The sequence below is a fragment of the Salmo trutta genome, chromosome 37, assembly GCF_901001165.1.
Source record: "Salmo trutta chromosome 37, fSalTru1.1, whole genome shotgun sequence".
Classification (NCBI taxonomy): domain Eukaryota; kingdom Metazoa; phylum Chordata; class Actinopteri; order Salmoniformes; family Salmonidae; genus Salmo; species Salmo trutta.
In genome coordinates, this window is record NC_042993.1 from 21,134,622 (window position 1) to 21,161,133 (window position 26,512).

The 26,512-nt window shown below is 42.3% G+C and overlaps 3 protein-coding genes across 6 annotated transcripts; 1 reads left to right on the plus strand and 2 right to left on the minus strand.

Moving 5' to 3' along the window:
• The first annotated feature begins 3,607 nt into the window (after positions 1–3,607).
• Positions 3,608–16,106, plus strand: LOC115176716 (probable C-mannosyltransferase DPY19L1). Its single transcript, XM_029736924.1, has 22 exons — positions 3,608–3,851; positions 4,187–4,211; positions 4,348–4,435; positions 4,629–4,766; positions 4,863–4,983; positions 6,148–6,241; positions 6,374–6,431; positions 6,902–6,993; positions 7,926–8,025; positions 8,585–8,662; positions 10,172–10,258; positions 10,376–10,435; positions 10,694–10,774; positions 10,972–11,073; positions 11,248–11,319; positions 12,204–12,277; positions 12,433–12,457; positions 12,774–12,893; positions 13,228–13,402; positions 13,642–13,741; positions 13,834–13,959; positions 14,248–16,106. Exons 1-22 carry the CDS (start codon positions 3,608–3,610, stop codon positions 14,417–14,419), a joined length of 2,232 nt encoding a protein of 743 aa, XP_029592784.1. The 3' UTR covers positions 14,420–16,106.
• LOC115176723 (fucolectin-like) lies at positions 8,483–20,974 on the minus strand. Its single transcript, XM_029736943.1, has 5 exons — positions 20,897–20,974; positions 20,488–20,770; positions 20,121–20,232; positions 12,103–12,227; positions 8,483–9,135 (listed from the first exon to the last, which is right to left on the minus strand). Exons 2-5 carry the CDS (start codon positions 20,754–20,756, stop codon positions 9,108–9,110), a joined length of 534 nt encoding a protein of 177 aa, XP_029592803.1. The 5' UTR covers positions 20,757–20,770; positions 20,897–20,974; the 3' UTR covers positions 8,483–9,107.
• LOC115176721 (fucolectin-like) lies at positions 20,892–25,576 on the minus strand. Of its 4 annotated transcripts, none has more exons than XM_029736941.1 (7): positions 23,357–25,575; positions 22,983–23,247; positions 22,702–22,871; positions 22,536–22,559; positions 22,321–22,386; positions 21,127–22,154; positions 20,892–20,975 (listed from the first exon to the last, which is right to left on the minus strand). In XM_029736941.1, the coding sequence occupies exons 2-6, from the start codon at positions 23,045–23,047 to the stop codon at positions 21,868–21,870; spliced, it is 612 nt and encodes a 203-aa protein (XP_029592801.1). In that variant the 5' UTR covers positions 23,048–23,247; positions 23,357–25,575; the 3' UTR covers positions 20,892–20,975; positions 21,127–21,867. The 4 variants fall into 4 exon arrangements, with proteins under 4 accessions (XP_029592801.1, XP_029592800.1, XP_029592802.1 ...); XM_029736940.1 differs by having other exon boundaries at positions 22,983–23,731; positions 24,066–25,574; XM_029736942.1 differs by having other exon boundaries at positions 22,723–22,871; positions 22,983–25,576.
• Positions 25,577–26,512: the final 936 nt, after the last annotated feature.

The window sequence follows — 26,512 nt, forward strand, 5'->3', positions numbered from 1 at the left end:
GGGAGAGCTTCAGTGCTCTGAAAGCCCAGTACATAAACACTGGTCCCTGATTCACACTTCAGACTGCTGACTGTGTGCTTACCTACTGGATCAACCAAAATCAGCCCTGCTATCATTTAATCCAGGGAGTCGGACTGTTGTGGAGAAGGGAAATAGCAAAAAATATGACATGGTGGCATGAAACTCTAAAATTAAGTATGAGAATCTCATGGTAGACTCCAATAGGACAATTATTTGTAAAACCAAGATGGCCAACAATTATGTGCCCCTTTCATTTGAGACAGACAACATTTCAAGGGTTGGAGTGTGCAGGACTGCGCAACTTCCAAGAAACTAAGACCCAAACGCCCTTCCTCTTCCCAGCATGCTATTTAGCCTCGGCATGGGGCGGCCGGGCCGGGGCGGCTGGCTTCAATTACCCCGGGGCAGTTAACAGGAGGTGTCATCAGCCACACTACAGTGCGTTGAGCCGTCCTGCCCGGACCGCCAAAACGCCTGCTCCCTGTCCGACTCTACCCATGCTCGCCCTCCTTTCAGCCAACCCAGGCAAGCGGGCGCTGCTGCAGCTCTCTCTTTGGTGAAAAAACAAATTCCCTCAGTGTGGCCACAAGCTGAGCTAACAGCAGAGCAGTTTTCAATGGCTCGTCCCCTCTCCCCTCTCCCCAGTCCCCCAACCCACGCCCCTGTTTCTGACAGTCCTGACGGGCACTCTGTTGCGTTATTGTATTTAGGCTCAGTCTGGCACCCATGAATCAGTCAGGGGCCCAAGAAATGCCACCCTGAGCTTGGCATTGGGATAGGGGATGGGGAGACGGGATTAGGGTGCAATGTTGAAAGCTTGGCATGTAGGGGCCTTAGTTAGGGTATCATGTGATATATACATGTGTCTGTGAAGGCGTGGCTTTGGCCAGGCAAGGGCGAGGACTTGGGCGGATTGGTTGTGTAAGAACCTGAGGTGTTCCAAAGAAAACTGGTCCAGGGTGGAGTATCAAGAAGCATCCTGTCACGTGTATGTGGAGGTCAATGACAGGGTGTTGGAATGGGGTCGTGCCGTTATCTCTTATCTAAATATATCTATTAGCCTATGTGTATTCAATGTTATTGTGCTGATATTGTTATCCAGAGGTTATTCAGTTGTTCCATGGGTCAATAAGGCTAAACCCTAAAAGGTACATTTTATGCCATTGAGGTCCACATAGTCCATGTACTCTTGTTTAATCTTTCTGATACATCCTTTGCTCTCTAGAGAGTTCTAAGAACCCTTTTGGAACCCTTTGTTCTAAGAATGTAGGACAACATTCTGAGGGTTGCTTCCATTGAAGGACATTAGAATACTCTGAGGCTCAGCACCCTGATAGCCTGTCAGCATCAGAACAACATTCCCTCATTCTGCACCTGTACCAGGCAGGCCTCCGTGTGGGCCGGTCGGGGTCCTCGCTCCTCGTTCTTCCTCAGCCGTGTTTCCCAGAGAAAGCAGGAGGCTCCCGGGTCCCAGGGCCAACACGATGGAGAACACCAGGGAAAATAAACAGAGCGCTTCCCTCCTGCCCCTCATCCTCTTGTCCCACTCACCCCCCACCGAGAAAGAGCACACCAAGCCGATATGTTTGTTTGTGGAGATGGTGAGAAGCTGTTATGATGTCATCACTAGAAGGCAGCTTTTCCCTCTAGTCTCTCTGTCCCTTTCCAAGCCAAACAGATGAGATCAGATCATCTTTCCTGATGTTCCTGTCTGTGTGACCAGCCACCATTACTCCCCTCCGCTGCAGCTTTGGCAACCATGTCTCTGTCCTCGAGGGTTGCCGCGGCCGCAGAGTGGCTCTAAAGATACACAGTTAATCTGATCACCTGGCATAAAGGTGGTATCTCTGGTATGACAGCAAATATAGTTCTGCACATTATTGGCCAGTTATTTTATCTGATAACCTTCAACCAAGAACATTTTGAATCTAGAGGAAGACATCTTGATCAGTCCAAGATTAATCTGAAGACTTATAATGAAATAAATACATTTAATTAACCATAATTGAACCATTGTGACCACTACAGCAGATTTATTCAAATGAAAAAGCTAGAAAGAGCAATAACCAAAAGTAGCACAAATGATTTAATACTACATGTGTCCAATAAACTCTCATAAAGTAGTAGTGTATATAGTTTTGTAGTCTTTTGTGAGATACAGAGGCCATTAGGAATAAATGATCAGGTCAGACAGTACATGTGTAGTAAATGGAATGCCATTTTGCCTGGTTTTGTAGCAAACTTGAATGTTCTCAATTCATACCCGAAACTGTAGTGACACCTAGTGGTTAAAACCAAGACAAGCGTAAACCAGCAAGCATTGTCTGCTGGTCAATGGATGCCATTACTGTAGTTTGTCAATTTCTGGAAAATGTAGTGGCATTAGTAATGCAAATGTAAACATGTGCTTAGCATTCATAATTCACAGGGAAATATCCTGGGGCTCTTTTCACAAACACAAACAGACCCCACAGAGCCCCAGGACAGCAACACAATTAGACTCAACAAAATCATGAGAAAAAAATATAATTACTTGACACATTGGAAAGAATTAACATAAAAACAGAGCAAACTAGAATGCTATTTGGCCAAAAACAGAGAGTACACAGTGGCAGAATACCTGACCACTGTGACTGACCCAAACTTAAGGAAAGCTTGAATATGTACAGACTCCATGAGCATAGCCTTGCTATTGAGAAAGGCCGCCGTAGGCAGACCTGGCTCTCAAGAGAAGAGAGGCTATGTGCACACTTCCCACAAAATGAGGTGGAAACTGAGCTGCACTTCCTAACCTCCTGCCAAATATATGACCATATTAGAGACACATATTTCCTTCAGATTAGACAGATCCACAAAGAATTATAAAACAAACCCGATATAAACTCCGATATCTACTGGGTCAAATACCACAATGTGCCATCACAGCAGCAAGATTTGTGACCTGTTGCCACAGAAAAGGGCAACCAGTGAAGAACAAACACCATTGTAAATACAACCCATATTTATGTTTATTAATTTTCCCTTTTGTACTTTAACTATTTTGCACATCGTTACAACACTGTATATAGACATAATATGACATTTGAAATGTCTTTATTCTTTTGGAACTTCTGTGAGTGTAATGTTTACTGTTCATTTTGATTATTTATTTCACTTTTGTTAATTATCTACTTCACTTACCTTGGCAATGTTAACATATGTTTCCCATGACAATGAACCCCTTAAATTGAATTGAAAGCCTTTCAATTGAATTGAAACTGACAGAGCGAGAGACCGAGGGATGGGGGGATTCTGCTGGCATGTGCCACTGTCGCATTAGGATTATATTTACGTTAGAAAAACAACATTTTGAATGTAAGTGTTCTAGCTACCAACTGACATATTTGTGTTACCATGGCTACTAACGCATGCAGTCTGTATTAACTCCAGTTGGGGGCGAACATTTCAAAGATTTGTGCAGTGAACACAGCATCACTCAGGTAGCTAGCAAAAGGTGTAGACCCTGAGCGGTGGATAGATAGAAGGTACCCATCCAGTTACTTCTTCAAAACGTCTTTCACAGCCGAAGATTTACGATTATGAAAACATGGCCGTAAAAACTAGAAAACAAAACGTGAAGGATCAACCGCCGCAGCCCAACGTCGACGACAGAGACAGGAGTCCGTTTGTATCGCCAGGCACAGGGAAAAGTAGACGAGCAGGCAAAGGCACCCCTTTCAACAGCTTGCTTCAAAATAGGAATGGACTATTTCCTGGGTTTTCATTCATCAGAAGTAAGCTTGGCCTTACTCCGTCTGCTTTTGTGAAACTCGGAATCACTCTGGTTTTTGGTAAGTGTCACACAACACATATACAGTAGTTAGCTAGCTACCAGTACTGTAACTATGTTGCTAACGTAGCTGGTTAGCTTACGTTAGTTAGCCAACGCTAGCTCAAACAGCACAACGACAGCTAACGTTTCTGAGGTTGCTATCCCAGGCTGTGCCTCGGTCATTGGTGGCTAGCAAATGTAACATTACTGTAACTACAGTAGTTAGCTAACGGAAGTTATATTGTTAAAACCATATTATTAAAGCTAACTAATAATAGAACAATGATTAAACCCCACAACTTTCCCAACATCATTAACTAGTTATATTTATGTTTCTCTGTATTTTCTTCATAGCTGCTCTGGCTGGGTATTTACATTGGTAAGTTAAGTAGCTAAGCTCAAACATTTCAGGTCATTGACATGCACTTCAAAGTCTTGCACGTTTCCTGTGTACATTGATTGTAGATAACTAACGTTAGCTAGATATCCCTAAAGCCTATTTGCTGTTTCTGTAGGTACCATCTCTCACGCCTCTTTGAAAATGACAGACACTTCTCACATCTGTCAGGACTAGAAAAGGAAATGGCATTTCGGACAGAAATGGTAAGTCTTGTGGTGTTGAAAGGTGACAGAAGAAGAAACAAATGAAATAATAATGACTTATTCTATATGATTGTGTGTGATGCTGTGTCTTGCAAAATCTTAGAGCTGTGTTTCTGTAGCAGGCCATGAGCCAATACATGATAAGGGCTTTTGTGTGGGAATTTAATCCATTTGTTATATGATCCTGTTCTAGGGTTTATACTACTCCTATTTCAAGACCATCATTGAGGCACCAACCTTTCTCAACGGCCTTTATCTGGTCATGAACGATCGGCTTACAGAGTACCCACTGGTTATAAACACACTGAAGAGGTTCAATCTCTATCCAGAGGTAACATTTGTGGAAATGGACATCCTTGGAATTTGATTGGACAACAGACTTTGTTGAGGGTCTTCATGCTGAAATCCTTCCTCCACTGCTCTTTAGGTGGTCCTGGCCAGCTGGTACAGAATCTACACAGATATAATGGAATTCTTTGGACTCCCCACCAAGATGTGTTGGTCCATCAATAGAGGAGAGGGTATGGCTCCGGTGGATGGCTGTGAAGGTACCAATGCAGTCTTGTTTGACCTGAACACACACAGACACACAACTCTCTAGGCCGGATGCAATCAAACCAGCACTATGGGAAATCATAAAGAAAATGAGTGTTATTCCTGTGCCATCCCATCCCGCTGCAGTGGTTCATCTGAAAAATTAGTTGTAAAAAATAAAAACTCATTATTGCTGCATATGAAATTGAAAGTTGGCATAACGCCAGTGTTCCACTCCGTAGGGAGAAAACTGCAAGTTTGACTGAATACCAGTTAATTTCAGGAAAATGGAGATCTGTGTTTCCCACAGGAATGCCATGCAGTTGCTTAGCTTATGAATAATTGCAATCCATGAGGCTATTTCTTGCTTTCGTTGCATTTTTATTGAGCTGCTGCACAAAGGAAAAGCTTTCTTATTTCACATAACACATTTCACATGTATCTGGGCCAACTTCAATGAAATCTATGAATAAGGGGGAGGTGTTTTGTGAGGGGAAGTTATTCCCCTTTTCTACTTGTTGAACTGTTCTCTTGACTTGTCATTAGCACTCCATAGCATGTTATATAGTCATATAGTTATTAAGACTGGCACAAGTTACACTTTTTTCTAATTTAAAGGTGTGAATTATGTGACAGCACACACTATGTAGTTTGAAGGTGCTGCTGTACATGTAAGTGCCGCCTGCCTTTTGTTCCTGTTTCCACTAGCTGAGTGCACAGCAAATTAGAGCAGACTCAGAATTGCCCTTTATCCTCAGCAGTTCTATGGTAGTGAAATGAGAGAGCCTCCCACTTCAGGAAGGCATTAAGACGGCGACTGAAGGCTTCAATGTTTCCTTTAGGCCTATGTCTTTCACTATGAGCGAGCCATGTGTCAGGTGTCAATCAATCAATATTCCATCATGCTTTCAAACATCTTGTTTTGAGCCATTCCATCAGTCGACTTAACATTTTCTAAAAGGAAGGTCATTTGTTTGGGACAGTAATACAACAAGCAAACAATATTCTCACTCTCATTTTTGTCCAGGACTTTAGGTCATGGCCATAGAATAACATATAGTAATTTTAATAGAATCTCTGGTCATGAGAATCAGTGCTTTGAAGTTATGGCTTTTGGCTATTCGAGGTCCTTGCCATTGCCAGTCTCAATCCTAATAGCCTCTCTGTCTGTGTGTCAGGTATGGGTGACCCCGCATACTTCTACGTGACCTTTGTGTTCCTTCTCAATGGTCTGATGATGAGTCTGTTCTTCATCTATGGGACCTACCTCAGGTAACTTAACCTTTACCCTCCTTTGAGTTTGCATTGGTTGGGCTCAGATTTGAAAGTAATTTACTCACTTTAATGTTCTAACAAAGACTGCTAAAATAAGAAAAGATTCATCATCTCCCTTCCTCTCTCTAGTGGCAGTCGGCTCGGGGGTATGGTCACGGTGCTGTGTTTCTTCTTCAACCATGGAGAGGTAAGTGTGTACTGTACAGGACCGTGGAGGTAGACTGGTGAAGGTGGCAATGGGGGAGATGGATACAATGCAGGCAGCCATCAAAAGGATCTCTGTCTCAGACAGACAGACTGAGTGGTTGCTCTATTGTATTCTTCACACCAATCGATACTGACATTTCAATCATACTCTCAGCTCTCCTGTCTCCTCTCCCCAGTCGCCACCCACTTGTCTCCTTGACCTTCTCTGTCTGTGCTGGTTTCAACGCAGAAGTGTGAATGTATCCGCATCATTATTATAGGAGCAGTGGTGCAGTGTGGGTTGTAGGATGATGACTAAATGTACTGGATGAGATTACTGGATGCGTCTTTATGTACAAATAGCTCTTCGCAGTTGTCATTGATTGATTGTGTAGCAGTACAGAAAATCCCCTCCTACGCAGCAATGTGTTCTCGCAAAATAAAGTAGGATTGTGTTTGTTTCTTTGTCAGAGCACCCGGGTCATGTGGACTCCGCCCCTGAGGGAGAGCTTCTCCTATCCCTTCCTGGTCCTGCAGATGTTACTCCTCACCCACATCCTCCGGTAACTCACCATCCCTCCTTCCTCTCCTTTCTCCTTCCTTTCTCTCCTTCTCTTTTCAATACCCTCTGGCTGCCTCTTCATGTGCTAGTCATATGTAATGTAGAGCAGTGATTATCAACTGGTGGGTCGTGACCCAAATTTTGGTCGCGGAAGGTTTTTGATGGTTCACGGGTGTCTGAGTAAATTATATAATTTAAAAAAAATAAAAAATACTCCAGTCTGAACTTAAACCAGGTAGAAAGTGTGAAGAAATGATAATGTACTTGCATGTTTTTATAATTTAATACCTGAACACTTTTTCTTAAATCACAGTATTTTCAATATAGATCTATTAGCAGCACTATTTTGGTTGATTTTTGTCTTCTCAAGCCAGTGAGGTGACTTTATTAACATTCTTCATCAAGAATATGGGCAAAATGTAATTATTGACAATGAAATAGTTGGCTGGGATATAATTGCTACATTAGCTATCAATATAACATTCCTTTTTTTTCAAGATTGGATTTTGACAATTCTTTTTCACCATGCGAATATTGTGTCGCGACTGAGACAACCTAGTTCAATTTGGATCCCGAGGCAAAACCAGTTGAGAACCACTGATGTAGATTATATTGAAGGCTCTGCAAGTGTTATGATCTCAATTCATTGTGGTCCAGATATCTGGTTTGTAAAGCATGGTGTTTGCAATACCAAGGTTGTTGGTTCCATTCCCGCATTGTTCACATTTTGTATTAACTCTAATTCACTTTGAGTCGGTGTCTGCTATTCGACCATGTTAACTTGTTCTCTAAAGCTGTCAGTGTGAGTGGAGGGCTTGGTGGCTGATACATTCTGTCTAGAGGCAGCCTGAATGGGAGTGTTAGTGTTTTCCTGTGTTAAAGGATTTCCTTAACTCTCGCCTCCTGCCCTTTTCCACATCTATCTCTCCAAAGGACACGCAACCCCAGCAGAAAGACCATGTGGGCGCTGGGCATCTCCAATTTGTGCTTCATGCTGCCCTGGCAGTTTGCCCAGTTTGTGCTGCTTACCCAGGTAAGAGAAAAAAGAGAGACATAAAGAAGGGTGGAGGGAAAGGTAGAGGCTGTGAGAGGGGTGGAGAAGAGGAAGACAGAGTGAGGAAGAGATGGGGATAGAGAGAAGGGAGGCTGTGAAAGATAGAGAGAGAAAGGGAGAAGAGTAAACTGGTAAAGGGGCATTGTCAAAGATGGAGACAAGGATAACAAAAAAAGAGCACAGACAGTGAAAAAGGAGGGAGGGTGTGAGACGGATGGAGAAAAAGACTGGAGGAGGAGCGGAGGCAGACAAGTGTCGAAGGTTAGTCTTTCACACGGATCTGCTGGCATCTTTGATAGCAAAGCTGTTGCTTAGCAGTCTGGCTAGATTATAATAGCAAATGTCCCTCAGCTAGCTACAGTTCCCTATCCTAATCAGAGCATTATATATGGGGATTTTACAACATACTGTAATCTAAGTACTTATAACATCAATGTGTTGTGCTCAAAATAAGCATGTACCCTTTATTGCAATCATTTCACAGTTGTTGTATACACTACTTATTGCTTGTGTTTACACATTTGACTACTTGTTTCAGGTGGCCTCTCTCTTTGCCTTGTACATCCTGGGATACATCAGCCCCACCAAAATTCAGTCCCTCCTAGTGACACACATGGTAAATGTATTTTATGGTTCCTAACTAACCTGCACTTGTGGACGTGCATCGAAAAACAGGGCTGTGTGTTTGTATGTGTGATTCGGTCCGTAGCTACATTACTCCTCTCCATCTCAGTTCCAGCTCTCCTAATCTTCTCAGCAACACTGGCTGTTAGCATGGCTAGCGTAGCGGGCTGGGGCCAGTGTGCTGGGGAGATAAGAGAAGAGGCCCTTTGTATTAAGATGATGCTGGAGATTTGTGTCGTTGGAGGAGGAGAGAAGAGAGGACATATGGCTGTGAATAATTCATCCGCCTGGCAAGAAGTGGCAGCGTGAAGAAAACGGGGACACTCACAGTCTTGTGTCCTTGACGACCTACAGCGTTGTTAAGCCCACTTTGGCTGTAACAAGTTTGGTGTGCGTGTCTGTGTGCCATGACAACAGTAAAATAGTCCCAGTTGGTATTAGACTGAATGTCGCGGCCCTGCCCACCTGTGGGGGAAAACATTACATTTACATTTTAGTCATTTAGCAGACGCTCTTATCCAGAGCGACTTACAGTAGTGAATGAATACATTTCATACATTTTTTCCTGTGCTGGCCCCCCGTGGGAATCGAACCCACAACCCTGGCGTTGCAAACACCATGCTCTACCAACTGAGCTACAGGGAAGGCCTGTGGTTGCCTAGGTTACCCCATTGGCTCACAGCTGAAACGTAAATGGTATTTCCTTGTTGTTTACCTGTTTTAGTCAATTACAACAACAACAAAAAGTATGTCTAAAGATTACTTTTCAAAATTGCCTGCTCCCGAGTGTTCTCACTACTTAGAAAAACATCATATTGTAGAGCTTCTCTCATGCCCGTTGTCATGACGGTGCTAGCAGCCACGTGAGTGAGTGCTACCAACCGGCTACCGACTAGAACATCAAGCTAACCGAGAACAACATCAACACGAACAAACGGACTATAAAGAACTATACAGATACAAGTAGTAGCATCAAGACTGTGACTGAAGTCTTTAAGATTTCCATTGGGGTGAGTGGAGTTACAAACGGACTATAAATAACTATACAGATACAAGTAGTGAGTGGAGTTACAAACGGACTATAGTAAAGTTAAATGTCTTACCTGTGATGAAATGTTTTCCACACACATACTGTAGCTACTATAGTGTACTTGAACACTGGGTCCCCATATTTCCCACTGTCCCACACCGAATAGCCTGAAGTCATAGGGCTCTTCTCGCAGGCTCTATTTTCCTACGTGGAAGTATTGTGAACCGTAGGTTGGGATTTTTGACCTGGTTACTTGTACTTTGAACAACACAGCAGCTATTTTGCATTTTTTTGTTTTTCTGTATACCATCAACTCTATGATGAAGTTGTCTCGTTTACACTGGGGGTCAATGGGAAATAATGTTTGTTTTCCCCAATTTGTGGGTGTGGTCAAGGGGAATTCCTTATTATTAGGTGAATATGGACTTGGACTATGTCACCAAACTTCTTTCCACCCCACTCCATCTCCAGATCACACTCGCCGTGTGCTTTGTTCTGATGTTTGGAAACTCCATGCTGCTGACATCATTCTACGCCTCCTCGCTGGTCTCCATTTGGGTGAGCTGGACTAACACTCTCCTCGTGCTTTCAATGTGTAGAGGATGTATTTTATGTTAAGCATGGTGTGATGTTGAAAACGGTTCGGTGTTGAAATCAGTTCCTTCCTGGTTGCAGGGAATAATTGCACTGCGGGACAAATTTGCAGAAGCCTTCAAACCTGGCCTCATCACATGGGTAAGAGGACATAAGTGTGTGTGTGGACATGTTTAACTATACTTGTGTGGACACAAGGGGGGAGTGTAGAATTAGTGTTTAGGGTTAAGGTTAGGTTTTGGGGTTGGGTTAGGGAAAATAGGATTTTTAATGGGAATCAATTGTGTGTCCCCACAATGTTAGTAAAACAAGACCGCATGTGTGCGCGGACACGTGTGTGTGTGTGTGTCTCCTGGTTGACCTGTCTGTCTCCTGGTTGACCTGTCTGTCTGCTCTCAGGTCATGCAGGGCCTGGTATGGGTTGTCTCCACGGTCATTCTCAAGTTCATGCTGTCAGCCATCTTTGGAGCCTCTGATGATGTAAGTCTTTGAAAATAACCCTGAGCATTTGAAACAAGCTAGCTATATTGCCTTACATGTTGGTTCCTTTTCTGGAAGAATCACTGCATTTTGAAATAAGCCATCACTCAATAGTATGATAGTAATAAAAGTAAACAGGAATATGCAAACTGTATTTGAAATTGCAGCTATTTTTACTACAACTTTCTCTCTCCCAGGCTCACATCAGTAGCTTAATTAAGTCCAAGTTTACCAGCTACAAGGACTTTGACACCATGATGTATACCTGTGCTGCTGAGTTTGACTTCATGGAAATTGAGGTATGAAAGACACTTGGCCCTATTTGGCATAGCAACACGGCGCTAGTGTTAGAAGGTATTCTTTCGTAGTATTTGGCAGCTCATTTTCTAAAGGTCATGTAATGTGTGTGTGGTTTGTCAGAAATAAATGTTTTTCTCCAGTCAATATGACGTGTGTAACATTGCTCTTCTCAGACCCCACTGCGCTACATCAAGACACTGCTGCTCCCCATCAACATGCTGGTGGTTGCTGTCATAGCAGGACGGGTAAGACTTCATTTGTGTGCCATACACCAGGCACTCCACAAAGTCCACGGTTAGTGAACAAGGCAGGCATCCTTTAAATGTCATTTCTCCCGTTCTGCTCTGGACTTGCCTGTTGAGCTCAATTTGTCATATTTGAGGCAGGCTTGAAGACACGGCAAGAGAATTATGTTCCAAAAATATTCAAGAATCTCCTCAAGCATGTCCAAATGTGTCAGTTTGATCTAATTGTGTGTCAAATGCAGAATAAATAAGACAAGTCCGGGTCTCCCGAGTGGCGCAGCAGTCTAAGGCACTGCAGTGCTTGAGGCATCACTACAGATCCAGATTCGATCCAGGGCTGTCGCAGCCGGCCGTGACTGGGAGGCGCATGAAGCGACGCACAATTGGCCCAGCGTCGTCCAGCCTGGATGTCCTTGTCCCATCGTGCTCTAGTGACTCCTGTGGTGGGCCGGACGCACGCACGCTGACACGGTCTCCAGTTGTACAGTGTTTCCTCTGACACATTTGTGCGGCTGGCTTCCGGGTTAAGCGAAGCAGTGCGGCTTGGCAGGGTTGTGTTTCGGAGGACGCATGGCTCTCAACCTTCGCCTTTCCCGAGACCGTATGGGATTTGAGGCGATGGGACAAGACTGTAACTACCAATTGGATATCACGAAATTGGGGAGAAAAATGGGCATTCTGCTTGACTTGCTTTGCTAATATAGAAATGGAGGGCTTCTTAATAGTGACACTGGTGAAAATGGTTAATTATTTAATATTTGCTGTGAGTATTCTCACTGTTACCATATAATAGAAGGCAGAGTCATCCTGGTCAACGTTATATCCCTTCTGAGGTTCGTCTTTTTATTTGTGACACTGTTTGTCCCTTCTCCTACTCTGTACAGACGATCCAGGATGTTGTGAGGTTCCTGAGGGAAGGAGAGAAGTATTCTGTCAAACCTGAAGATGACGATGAAGAGTGAGTATATTTCCCTCTGTCCTCTCTGTAAAACTCACCCTCTTAACAGCACAAGTCAAAAGGTAAACTTCTGTGTATATTTTGCCCATTCATTTTTATAAAGACCATACAACTTGACATTTTGACATCTCATAACTTTTTCAAATCTTTCACAGGCCAGAAATGTTGGCAAAAGGAGAGGTAAGCAAGCATCCTGATTTCCCTGAATGTTACTGCTGTATACACTGTGCCTGTGTCTCCTCACGTTATATGATTCAAGCCTTCTGTTTTCTTAAATGCGGTAATGTTCATCTGCAATAGTAATGATCATCTAAGTGATTTTCATTACCTGCATACAGAGGCAATTTTCTCCTGCCAGTTAAATTGTGCCTGCTTTATTACCAGTTCTAACCATTTCTTTCTCCTCCATCCATCCCTTCCCCAATCTTGTTCTCTCCCTGCCCGTCAATCCTCATTCTCTACCTGGGCTCTTTCTCTCTCTCTGTCATGGTGTCAGCTGGTGTACCATAGCCTACAGTTGATAGCGTTTGCAGTGCTGGCGATGCTCATAATGCGCCTCAAGCTCTTCCTCACGCCCCACATGTGCATCATGGCCTCCTTGATCTGCTCCAAACAGGTCAGTCCCCGACACGACGAGATTCAACACACCACAACACAATTAGCACTGACACCACACACATACCGCAGAGTTTTTTTAATTTTACCTTTATTTAACTAGGCAAGTCTTATTTTCAATGACGGCCTAGGAACAGTGCCTTTTTACCTTGTCAGCTCGGGGATTCGATCTTGCAACCTTTCGGTTACTAGTCCAACGCTCTAACCACTAGGCTACCTGCCGCCCCTACATAACGTTACCAAAGATGGATCACAACACCACCAGAGACCTTCATCACAGACACACTACAGACCAGTGTTCTCTGTGACGCTCATGTGTTGTCTGTCTGTGTCAGTTGTTTGGCTGGATAGGGGAGAAGTTCAAGCTCCACATGATGGTGTTTGGCATCCTGTCCATCATGGCCATCCAGGGCGCGGCCAACCTGCAGGCCCAGTGGGGCATCATGGGAGAATTCAGCAACCTACCCCAGGAGCAGCTGCTGGACTGGATCAAAGACAACACCCAGCCCAGTGAGTGATGTCTTCATCCTACGTCTGAAACCAACCCCCTGGCGCTCGAGACAAACCATTTAAAAAAAAAATCATTCTAAATGGCATTCTTCGTTATGGAATTGACTAATCTGACTAGGTTGGATTGGTGAAGCAATTGGCTGGTAATCTCACTTTCAGGTATCCAGTCCCTTTCAGATCACCCATGCCTTTGTGGACTCTTCCCTTAGATGTACTGTTTTGTTTTGTGTGTGGTGCAGATGCTGTGTTTGCTGGAGCCATGCCCACCATGGCCAGTGTGAAGCTGTCAGCCGGCCGGCCCATCGTCAATCACCCACACTACGAGGACGCTGGTCTGAGGTGTGGACAGAACATTGATACTACTCTACTAGCTATGTGCTAGGCTAACACCAATTCAGCGTTGTCTAAACGTTATGGTCTGTTCCACTCAGGGAGAGGACCAAGCTGGTGTACGCCATGTACAGCCGCAAGTCTGCCGAGCTGGTGAAGAGGAACCTGATGCAGATGGAGGTGGACTACTTCGTCCTGGAGGACTCGTGGTGCACTCGCCGCTCCAGGTAACCCTGGGTGGTCTTTCTGTCAGTAACCCACTGCTGTTTACACTGTCATATGTTCTTGTGACATTGTCAACAAGTCATTCCAGTCAGTACAGGGTATTTTTCCAACTCTGAAATGACTCTGAATTGAACTGAACCCAATTCTGCTGCCAAGTGACCTTTTGAACAATCTCTTTCGCAGTCAGTTAATCACACAATGTTTTTGTTTAGTTTGTTTCTTTGCTGAAATATTTATCTTTCTCTGCCCCTCTCTTTCTCCCTTCCTGGCTTTCTCTGTGCTCTCCCCAGGCCTGGCTGCAGTATGCCTGAGATCTGGGATGTGGAGGACCCTCAGAACACTGGGAAAGTCCCCCTCTGTACGCTCATGTCCAGGGACTCCAGGCCCCACTTTGCCACCGTCTTTCACAACAACGTTTACAAAGTTCTAAAAGTTCCCAAAGCAGCTAAAGAGCTCAGATAACAGCAGGGTCGGCCTGTTTTTGGTGCTACCTTCTAGTATTTCCACCGACCTGGTGCGTGTTTTTATATAGTTCCTTTTCCTGTTGGTCTGTCTCCCTTTGGAGGTACCACTGCCACAGCTGCGTTTTACGTCTCCCTTTTTTGAGGCTCTGTTAGAGCAGTGGACTGACGTGATGGGCTAGATAAGAGTCCCCACTCGTGTTGTATAAGCGATTCATTTTATTTTATGCCAGCTTATACTGAAAGTTGTTCTTAATGACTGAATTCATTTTATTTTAGTGTGTATTAGTACATTTTGGATGTCAGGCATATTTAGTTTTTGTACTTTTATGCCCTTTTTTTGCGTATTAAGAATTGTCATTATTTAGACAGTGTTATTTTTTTGATTCACTGACGTGTGTAATAATTTTGTTATTTGCCAAAGCAAAGTGTAGTTCGTATAACTACTAGTGTTACAGCTGCAAGTGTCAGGTTAATGTAGCACACCTGAAATGTCCTTTTTAAGAGAAGCAGAATATGATCATCTGCAAACAGATTTTTCCCAACAACCCATTGCAACTTGTAGCAGTGCATTATTTTAAGCATTAGCGTAATGACCTACCACCAAATATCAGTGGTTTAGGACCCTGTATTGACATACAGAAAACACTTAGGCATCTTTTGGCGTTGTTAAAGTCATGCCAATTTAGCGTCATTGCTTTGTACTCCACCACACAGGAAGTTACGTCATGAATTTGTAGCCTTTTTTGCACCTCAAAAAGTGGCCTTTGCACATGTCTCAACAGCAACATATTAGAATTCAACAATGTATTATGAGCCAACATTTTTTATTTTTTTGCTTGCAGTTACTTCCCCATCATTTAATTTTGGGGGCATAGCTGTGAAAGACAACACCACTCTGTGGACTCCACTTTACACTCGATAGCACTGGTGTGCTCTACCCACTTAAAACCACTGTCCCTTTTTGTTCATGCAGCTGTGAAATTCCCTTTGCCACTCTGATGAGGTCAAGGGTCAAACAGGAGAGTGCTCCGCTTAACCGGAGTGTCCTTCTCATCCCTGTGACTCACTCTGCCGTTTACCAGTGTGGCATTGAAGTTACTTAAAACAACCCCAGTGTAATCATTCCAGTGTAAAAGCTACAGTATTGTTGGGTACAAATCATCTCACCAATACAGGTGAGGCTTTTTAGCAATAAGCATAGTTAGTTACTCATAAAGACTGTTTAAGGTTTATACATTTTATACAACATTCATCAATTGTAATAGTATCAAGCGGCGGTTTCAATTAAATGCAAGGTGAAAGCTAGAAGTTTATTTCAATGTATTCTGCTATTTCTGTGACTGTTCATGAATAGCACAGCAGGTGCTTATGGTGTTTTATGCTAAGTTTATTTTTGGTTATGTCCAAGATATACAGTCAGGTACTGAAGTGATCTTGAAAGCAAAGTGCCCGTTTTTAGTGGTGGTGCGGTGACTACCCAACCTTAAATATCTCTAATTTCAGTGACAGACCTAGCTTTGTCTAATGCTTGTCTATTTAATCTGTATTTTGAAAAGAAAATGTTCTTCAGCGTCTTTCTTTCTCTTGTTTTTAACAGTGAAACTAATGAGTAAAAGTTTGTGCTGTTTGATCATTTGAAAGAATTGGATATTTCATTCATTAAATGGTTTCTGGATACACAGTAACAAGCCTTTTATTACTAGAATACACAATTGAGTACAAATGTGACTGTTTATAGTATGACGGCCACCTCCAACAAAGAAAAACATTTGAGGTTCCACTGGGTATGACAAGAAATAGTGAGTGACTTTCAGAAATACAGAAATATCTCAACATAAGTATTCAAACCCCTGAGTCAATATTTTGTAGAAGCACCTTTGGCAGCGATTACAACAGTCAGTCTTTCTTGTTAAGTCTTTAAGACGGGGATCATCAATTATATTCACCCGCGGGGTGATTTCTTTTACTTGAGAGGATGTTCAGGGGGCTGGAACATAATTACAAATAATTTGTAAACTGCAAATTGACCGCAAGAAGTACAAACAGATATATTTTATTAAAACATATTTTCCAACCATGCTCTCATTTGTATACGGTCACAAATATCTCTATTGTTGGTGTTTTCACAGTATTTTAAGTCCACATTTTTTTAAATAATAATATATACAGCACCAATCAAAAGTTTGGACACACCTACTCATTCAAGGGTTTTTTTGTTATTTTTACTATTTTCTACATTGTAGAGTAATAGTGAAGACATCAACACTATGAATTAACAAATATGGAGTCATGTAGTAACCAAAAAAGTGTTTAACAAATCAAAATATATTTTATATTTGAGATTCTTCAGCCATCCTTTGCCTTGATGACAGCTCTGCACACCCTTGGTATTCTCTCAACCAGCATCATGAGGTAATGACCTAGAATGCATTTCAATTAACAGGTGTGCCTTGTTAATTTGTGGAATTTCTTTCCTTCTTAATGCGTTTGAGCCGATCAGTTGTGTTGTGACAAGGTGGCGGTATTATACAGGAGGTGGCCCTATTTTGTAAAAGACCAAGTCCATATTATGGCAAGAACAGCTCAAATAAGCAAAGAGAAATGACAGTCCATCATTACTTTAAGACATGAAGGTCAGTCAATATGGAACATTTCTTCAAGTGCATTCGCAAATACCATCAAGCGCTATGATGAAACTGGCTCTCATGAGGACCGCCACAGGAAAGGAAGACCCAGAGTTACCTCTGCTGCAGAGGATAAATTCATTTCAGTTAACTACACCTCAGATTGCATCCCAAATAAGTGCTTCACAGAGTTCAAGTAACAGACACATCTCAACAACTGTTCAGATGAGACTGCATGAATCAGGCCTTCATGGTCGAATTGCTGCAAAGAAACCACTACTATAGGACACCAATAAGAAGAAGAGACTTGCTTGGGCCAAGAAACATGAGCAATGTTCATTAGACCGGTGGAAATCTTGTCATTTGGTCTGATGAGTCCAAATTTGATATTTTTGGAACAAACCGCCGTGTCTTTGTGAGACGCAGACTAGGTGAACGGATGATCTCCGCATGCGTGGTTCCCACCGTGACGCATAGAGGAGGTGTGATGGTGAGGGTGTTTTGCTGGTGACACTGACGGTGATTTATTTAGAATTCAGTTTCATCATGTTTTTTTTGCGACTGCGCTTGAAGGAACTTTCAAAGTTCTTGAAATTTTCCAGATTGACTGACCCTAATTTCTCTTTGCTTATTTGAGCTGTTCTTGACATAATATGGACTTAGCCTTTTACCAAATAGGGCTATCTTCTGTATACCACCCCTACCTTGTCACAACATAACTGATTGGCTCAAACGCATTGAGAAGGAAAGAAATTCCACAAAACGTTTGACAAGGCACACTTAATTGAAATTCATTCCAGGCGACTACCTCATGAATCTGGTTGAGAGAATGCCAAGTGTGTGCAAATCAAAATATACAAAATATATTTTGATTTGTTTAACACCTTTTGGTTACTACATGATTCCATATGTTTTTTCATAGTTTTGATGTCTTCACTATTATTCTACAATTTAGAAAATTGTAAAATAAAGAAAAACCCTTGAATGAGTAGGTGTGTCCAAACTTTTGACTGATACTGTATATTATTTTGTTTGTTCAGAAAACATGGGGAGCCAAATAATATAACCCTCGGGCCAAATTTGGGGAATATCATCTGCGGGCCACCAGTCGGGGAACCCTGCTCTAAGAGCTTCCACACATTTGGATTGTGCATTTGGCCATTATTCTTTTCAAAATTCTTCAAGCTCTATCGAATTGGTTGTTGATCATTGCTAGACAACCATTTTCAAGTCTTTCCATATATTTGTCTTGCCGTAGATTTAATTCAAAATTGTAGCCCGGCCACTCAGGAACATTTACTGTCTTCTTGGTAAGCAACTCCAGTGTATATTTGTTCTTGTGTTTTAGGTTGTTGTCCTGCTGAAAGGAGAATTCATCTCCCAGTGTCTGGTGGAAAGCAGAATGAACCAGGTTTTCTTCTAGAATTAGGTACATTCTATTTATTTTTTATTCAGAAAAACTCCCCAGCCCTTAACCATTACACACATACCCATAACATACTGCAGCCACAACTATGCTTGAAAATATGGAGAGTGATGTATTGGATTTGCCCCAAACATAACATTATTTATTCAGGACAAAAAGTTCATTGCTTTGACACATTATTTGCAGTATTACTTTAGTGCATATTTTTTTTATATATTTGTATTCTGTACAGGCTTCCTTCTTTTCACTCTGTCAATTAGGTTAGTATTGTGGAGTAACTACAATGTTGTTGATCCATTCTCAGTTTTCTCCTTTCACAGCCGTTAAACTATGTAACTGTTTTAAAGTCTCCATTGCCTTCATGGAGAAATCTCTGAGCGGATTCCTTCCTTTCCGGCAACTGAGCTTGTAGTGACTGGGTGTATTGATACACCTTCCAAAGTATAATTAATAACTTCACCGTACTCAAAGGGGTGACTTCTTAAGCAAATGTTTCCTCCTAAACTTATTTAGGCTTGACATAACAAAGGGGTTGAATACTTATTGACTCAAGACATTGCAGCTTGTCATTTGTTACTAATTTGTAAAAAAAAATGGGATATTGGGATATAATATGGGATATTGTTCCAGTGACATAGATTTTTAGTTTTTTTATCCATCTTAAATTCAGGCTGTAACACAACAAAATGTGTAAAAAGTCAAAGGGGTGTGAATATTTTCTGAAGGCACTGTAAGTGTAATAGGCAATTCTGATATTTTTCCTGGTAATTTGTCTTTTGACCAATCGCATCAGATATTTTCACATCAGCTCTTAATCAGAGCTAATCTGATTAGTAAAAAAAAAACAAAAAAAAAAACAACAACAGCCTTAGTGACACACAACAAAAGCAAAAGGGTTTGCTTGCAGTTTGCAGACTATGTGGGTAATTTACCATGCACTGTATCAACTGGATATTGTGTCTGAAATTATATTTTCTCACGATCAAACGTCTCTTTGTCTGTACTGTTTTGATTATAGGTCTCTTCGTCAGTGGAGAAATAGAAGACGAGAAGTGAGGGAAATCAATGCAAAAGCAGGGTTGAAACTACCACATGTCAACTCATTTCAGGCTTAATCCTGATGCATGAAACTTGAGGTAAATACATCGATTTAAAGTTAGGATTCCGCCTTCCGTGAATCAACTGTGTTGAAATGTAATTGACCCATTGAGTTGGTTAGAGGGAGCATGTGTCCCAAAACCTATTTGAGCATGTGCAGCACCATTGAGGATTTTCAATATTTTGAAGTAGTCAACTGGGTAGGACTTGCAATGGGTTAAGGAAGGATCACAGTAGGTCAGTAGGAGGGTTCAGCCAATGAATTATACTCCTGAGGAAACATTCCATAACTGCAGGTGGCAGTAAATATATCTGTTCAAACTATACACACTCCAGCAAAGTAGGTAGTGGTATGCACGTTTTCAGTTAATTTTGGTACTGCCAATACACTCATAGAAGTAGAAGAAGAAGAAATGGACAACTTTAAAATGGGGACAGCCCTCAATGGCGCTGCCCATGCTCTCACAGAAGTGGCCATTGTAAAGATAGGGGATGAGCTCTCTAGTACATCTCTATGAATTTACCCGAATTCTAATCCATCATATACCCACCAAGCACGGGTTGAAGCGGCCCGGGCAGATGATGTTGACGAAGTGTCCCTCCATCCCGTGGCACTGGAAAGTGACAGAGTCCCCAGCCGCTATGGATGAGATCACAGCACACCTGCCAGGTAGATTAGGAGTCATTCATACAATAGCCTACAGGATTTATATTATGTATCCTTTATTTAGGTGATCCCATTGGTTCTGAAATAGTACTGCTACAGTAACTACATGGTAGCAGTGTGGCAATTATAGTAGTACTTTAGGACTGTGTTAGTAGTACTCTTTGGTCGCATTGTGCTTTTTGTGTACTAGTACTTTAGTAGAACTGAGTTGTGAGTAGTTTATTGTAAACATATTTGCTCAGCCTACTCACTGAGGGTTACTGTTGCCGTTGTTCTTCAGGGAGCTTCCGATGAGAATCTCTGCCGCGTCCAGCCTCCAGGGGCAGCAGTCCTCTCTGTTAGTGACGGTAATGGAGGTGACTCTGTCAACAGCCAGCAGGTCCACCCTCCACCGGGGGTCGCTCTGAAGCCAGGTGTGGGCACAGGAGCCAGAGAGGCACTCTGCATCCAGGCGACCATCGATGGCGTTCTCGGCATGGGTCAGACGGCTTAGCTTGGACGACTGGGCCGCTCTGCCCATCAGTGCCACGTTGCCTTCATTCAAACAAGAGGGATGGGGTTTGCTCAGAAAAATTACAAGCCTCTGGTTAAGGATTTCTGATTTCTGGTCCCAATTTTAGCCTGGAGGGTACTGTATCATTGGATGTAGGAGTAGCTGACCTTTCCTGAATGGCAGGTCTTCTGAGGGATCTCAGAAGATCCCACAGCCAGGCCAGGTTTAGGTTTGGAGCTGTAACAGCTGTCTCAGTGGCAGTTGAAGGCAGGGTTGGAAAAAGGAGGAGAGGCACAGGGAGAAAGGGAGTGAAGTAAAAAAATATTGTATCCGTAAACAGTAATAAAAAAAGGCATCTGCTGGAGAAGGTGTACATTCTGAATGATGGAGTCCATACCTGCCTGAAAGGTGCTTGCGTGCAGTTCCACATCACACAAAGTCAGGCACTTCTCTTTTCCTGGGAGGAGAATGTTGACATCGCGCCCAAATATCCCACCGCACGGAAATGTCCTGGTTTGCCCAGCAGGGATGTATGGAATCCCAGCACACCTACAGTTATAGGAATCTTGAGCACTGTTATATTTTATAAGAAGATTGTGGGACAAACAGTATTTGATCAAAATAAGGGATCAGGGATGAATTTCCTGAAAGCTTAAAGGGGCAATCTGTAGTGGCTAAATCCATTTTGGGATGTATAAATGAATGATATGTACCCATTGATTCTTGAAGAATTTACTGTAACTTAGACATATGAGCTTAGTTCAACTGTCGTAGCCCATCAGAACACAAAATATCATCTTGTTTTATGCAATGTTCTTAAACAAAGTAAATGTAAACAAACTATATAGCCTCAAAACATGGTTTCAACTATAATTTAAATTTCACAGATGGTCAGTCCTTGCATCCATAGCTATGTCTATGAATTTAAGAGTGGTTACATTTCTCCAGACCCATCCCTATAGGCTGGGAGAATCGTTTGTTATTGTTTCAACTCCGGATTGCCCCTTTAAGTCTGGTTAAATTCTCATAGTTGATGATGAGTTATGGAGATGGCTGGGTTGTTTAAGGGAGAGTTGTGTTACTGGGATGACACATAGTGGGTTATGTAGCCAGCCAGAAGTTGTGTTATGAAGATAAGTCACAGTGGGTTGCTATTGCCGTTGTTGAACAGTGAGTCCTCAACGTGGATCTCTGCTCCACTGATCCTGTCTGAGCAGCAGTCCCCTCTGTTGGTAATGGTGACGTAGGTGACGTTGTGGGTCTTGCTCAGGTCCAACCGCCACCAGGGGTCGATATCTGCTTTCGTGTGGCTGCAGGACCCATCCAGATACCGATTGGTCCAGTTCAGGTCAATGGCATTGTTGGCATTTCCAAACTTGTCCCACTGCGACGACTGACTGGCTATCCCGCCAGTGGCTGCATTCTCTTCACAGAACAAGATTAAAAACATTGGGTTTACAAATGGTTCATTGTCAGTTGAAGATGCAGTACATAGCTGTACTAATCAATGATCTAAATGAAAACGTTTTCTCAAACAGTGGTTGTATTCTCTATAATACAACAAAAGTAAAAATATTGTATATTGTATTACCATATTGAGTCTTATGGTGTAGGCATAGAATGTCTTGCCCTCTCTTCATATCTTGCACCCTCCTCTCTACAGGAAACATTACAGTACATAAGGGTTTGAGTCACAGGCTTAAAAGACAGATAGCCATGGCATCAAGTCATCTAATAGCTACCATGTTTGCAAGTTAATGTCCAACAATAACACATCAGAAATAGTAACTAAAACCCTGTACATACCAGAGGAAAGATGTTTGTTCATATCTGTAAAAGGACCAAGAAATTTGTTGTAATTTAGAGGAATAGGTCAAGTTTGACCAGATGTAATGATTTTGTCACCCTAACAAGCTTATAAACTTAGATGAACTGATCATGTATTGCCCCTTCGGTTAATTGATGACAATACCATATAATGTCTGCTCCTCACCAGGACGGCTGCCCACATTCACCTCCACCTCACACAGTGACAGGTGTTTATTGCAGCCCGGCAAGAAGACGTTCACATAGCGACCCTCGATCCCTCTGCACTGAAAGGTCATGACCTCCCACGTGGGATATGAGGACATCACAGCGCACCTAAAGAAGGAAATCATATAATCAGGGTTTTAATCTCAAATCTTAAACATCAAATGCGCTCTGTGTTGAAGTGTTTTAAATAAGTCAATATTTGCTGACGAGGCTCCTCACAATGGATTGTTGTTGCCGTTATTCTGCAGATAGTTTCCAAAGTGGATTTCAGCACCATCGATCATCTCTGGATCAACGTCTTCAATGTTGGTGACTGTTATGGAGGTGACGTTTTAAGTTTGCTGCAAGTCCACCCTCCACCATGGGTTGACTTGAGACTTGGTGCGGCTGCATGATTTGTCTTTGTACGTGGAGAGGCGTCTTCCATCTACGGCATTGTCAGAGACCCCATTTAGGAGTTCTTTGAGTATTGACCAGTAGTTTTCTTTAAGGCAACATGGTATTTAGGGAAATAGAAGGTTTATACTTACCAATACAGTACAAAGATCTATGAATTTATGCAACATACTTATGTGGTATAGATCTGGGTTTACCTGTAACAGAAATAGTTAAGTTGAGTTCTGAAGCTTGAGTTGGTCCTTCTTCTTAGAAGACACAATGAAACATACATGAGATGAACAGTGAAATTATACTGTGCCTTATCAAACAAAAAGGAAAGCTACCACACAAATGGATCACCATCAAAATATTTATCTCAGTATGTGTATGATCACTGGGTCTTCTGAGGGTTATTTTCTTCCAGGTTTTGATGCGTACCAATAGGAGCAGGATGAGCATTCACCTCCACCTCACACAGGGTCAGATATTGCATGTATCCTCTGAGGAACACATTGACGTATTGCCCCTGCATCCCGTGGCATTGAAATGTGGTGGAGCCCCCTGCGGGGATGTAGGATATCAACGCACACCTGGAAGGAACAGTAAGACGTATTATGAGGAGGTGGATTCCTCGTATCCTCTATCCTCGCCTCCTTTTTAAAACCCAGTTGTGGAAAAGTACCAAACAGTTATACTTGAGTAAAAGTAAATATACTGCAGTAAAAAAAGATAGAAGTAAAAGTGTAAGTCACCCAGTAAAAGGATCGTGAATTGGACCATTTTGCTGTCCTGCCTGAGTTCTTTTGGGTGTCAGTGAAAATATATGGGAGTGAAAAGTAAACATAAAATAGGAATCTAGTGTAGTAAAAGTTGTCAAAGGTATTTTTACTATGCTAAAATGTAGGATGAAGGGCAGTGCCATACCTGGGTTACTGTTACCATTGTTCTCCAGGGAGTTTCCAATGCGGATCTCAGCCCTGTTCATCCTCTCTACTAAAGTATCTCTGTTGGTGATGGTGACGGAGGTGACTTGGAATGTCTCCAGCAGGTCCACTCTCCACCAGGGGTTGGTCTCTCCCAAAGTGTGGCTGCAGGAGTGATCTTCGTAAGTCGAGTTCCATATTCCATCAATGGATCATTTTGCAGTGCCTCCGTAGAATGTGGAGGATTGGGCTGCTTTGCCCCCCAGAGCAACATACACTGTGGGCCAGAAGGAGAACAATGAGGATAGCTCAGAGCAACATTCACTGTGGGCCAGGAGGAGAATAATGAGGATAGCTCAGAGCAACATTCACTGTGGGCCAGAAGGAGAATAATGAGGATAGCTCAGAGCAACATTCACTGTGGGCCAGAAGGAGAACAATGAGGATAGCTCAGAGCAACATCCACTGTGGGCCAGGAGGAGAACAATGAGGATAGCTCAGAGCAACATTCACTGTGGGCCAGGAGGAGAACAATGAGGATAGCTCAGAGCAACATTCACTGTGGGCCAGAAGGAGAATAATGAGGATAGCTCAGGGCAACATTCACTGTGGGCCAGAAGAATAATAATGAGGATAGCTATTCAGCACACAGTTCAACCATAAATCATGTTACCAGCTGATAATCTCCTTCTATGTTATAAAATCGTTTTTAAAGACTGTATTTGAAGATCCACTTTTGAAATAATGACACTATTTGTATGCGTTAACTTTACATACAGAACAATAGAAAATAGATTCCCATGGGACCCAACAAGGTAAGGGGGTTTACCAACCTAATTCATTAGATCACCTTCCCATTCCCAGAATCCCCAGTAGGGAGAGTATAATAACTTCTTTCATCAGCTGATAGAAACAAATAGGAGCGGGTCACAGATAAACATCAACTGGTTCAGATGTTCTGTTCACCAGACAGTTCTTTGAAATGTCACAGATCAGATAAAACATGTGACTGACACATTTTGCAATATGATAACTCAAAATGAAGTTACCATATACATTTGGGAACTTACTGTGTATGTAATGTGTTTGCATGCTCTGCATTAGAGGGGATTTCTTTAAGCCCTCAGAGACTGGCAAAAATGGATTGAACATAGGAAGGGTCCACTGACCTCTGAGTCACTGTTTGCAATGCACAAAGAAATGTTTACTTTTCAAAAGTGGCCAACAAGACTGTGCCATGGAGCATTACATATACAGAGCCCTGACACAGCATGTCACATTTAGTCATCTTATTCCAATCTCTGTACTTTTTGGATTCCATGTACAGTATGCTTATAAGTATTTTCATAAGACATGATGAAACTTCACAGACACACTAAGACACCTTGAGTGTTGTGAAGACTCAGTGGAAGAGCCTGGTCATTGCCCTGTATGCAATAGCATACAGTACACATTTATTTTGATTTAACTAGGCAAGTCATTTAAGAACAAATTCTTATTTTCAATGATGGCCTAGGAACCATGTTGGGTTAACTGCCTTGTTCAGGGGCAGAACGACAGATTTTTACCTTGTCAGCTCAGGGATTCGATCTTGCAACCTTTCGGTTACTAGTCCAACGCTCTAAATGGTCACCAAAACCACCTCTAAGTCCTAAATGGTAATTTAAAACTAATTATATGCTTTGCTAATAATTTTACCAGGCTGAATAAACAGAATAAATATAGCAGCATTGCAGAATCACGGTTTGCAGTGTCCTTCACCCACTATATATATCACAAGTGGAAGAAATGTTTCCAATACAACAGTACCATCAGATGGTTCAAAAGAGGAGCTTCACTTCATTTCAAATATTGGAAGTAAAACAAACCAGAAATCAAGAATACAGTATGATTTAATCACTGTGTGTGTTTTTTTTTGGGGGGGGGGGGGTTAATAAAACAAGGAAAATCCAGAGAAGTGGGATTCCCACAAGGAAAAAGCCTGTTTTAGGTTTAGTGGTTAGGTTTAGGGTTACAGTTAGGATTAGAATTAGGGTTATGAGTTAGATTTAGGAGTTAGGTTAAGGGAAAGTAGGATTTTGAATGGGAATAAATTGTTTGGTCCCCACAAGGATAGTAAAACAAACGTGTGTGTGCGAGCATCTTTCTGCATGCACACGTGTGTAAATGACTGGGGCTCTGCTTGGCATGTCCACCGCCTACATTGTCCCACTGAAGATCTCCTCATCTGAGCTGGACATTGATGAGAACATGGACATCCTTCTGCTCAGTACAGTGGACCACATCCGGCAATATGTGGACCTGCACTTCCAGGAGAGTGCAGCAACAGAAACTAAAACGGTTTCTTTAAAACAAAGCTGTAAAATGGAGTATAACATAAATATGCATTACATATGCTTATCATGTTTTATTAATTGTTTTAACTATTGTTACCTTGTTAGTCATTGA

What these genes read in the sequence shown, in the direction of transcription:
- LOC115176716 (XM_029736924.1), top strand. Translation starts at nt 3,608, where the DNA reads ATGGCCGTAAAAACTAGAAAACAAAACGTGAAGGATCAACCGCCGCAG. An exon ending in CTCCTCACCCACATCCTCCG is followed by an intron (nt 6,994 to 7,925) that starts GTAACTCACCAT and finishes ATCTCTCCAAAG; the next exon opens with GACACGCAACCCCAGCAGAA. An exon ending in CCTTGATCTGCTCCAAACAG is followed by an intron (nt 12,894 to 13,227) that starts GTCAGTCCCCGA and finishes TGTCTGTGTCAG; the next exon opens with TTGTTTGGCTGGATAGGGGA.
- LOC115176723 (XM_029736943.1), bottom strand. Translation starts at nt 20,756, where the DNA reads ATGGGCAGAGCGGCCCAGTCGTCCAAGCTAAGCCGTCTGACCCATGCC. An exon ending in GCCGCTTCAACCCGTGCTTG is followed by an intron (nt 12,228 to 20,120) that starts GTGGGTATATGA and finishes TCCTTCCCTCAG; the next exon opens with GAACCTCACAACATCCTGGA. An exon ending in ACTCTGCCTTCTATTATATG is followed by an intron (nt 9,136 to 12,102) that starts GTAACAGTGAGA and finishes TTTCCCCCACAG; the next exon opens with GTGGGCAGGGCCGCGACATT.
- LOC115176721 (XM_029736939.1), bottom strand. Translation starts at nt 23,047, where the DNA reads ATGATCGATGGTGCTGAAATCCACTTTGGAAACTATCTGCAGAATAAC. An exon ending in TGAGGAGCAGACATTATATG is followed by an intron (nt 22,560 to 22,701) that starts GTATTGTCATCA and finishes GTCCTTTTACAG; the next exon opens with ATATGAACAAACATCTTTCC. An exon ending in ACACCATAAGACTCAATATG is followed by an intron (nt 22,155 to 22,320) that starts GTAATACAATAT and finishes TGTTCTGTGAAG; the next exon opens with AGAATGCAGCCACTGGCGGG.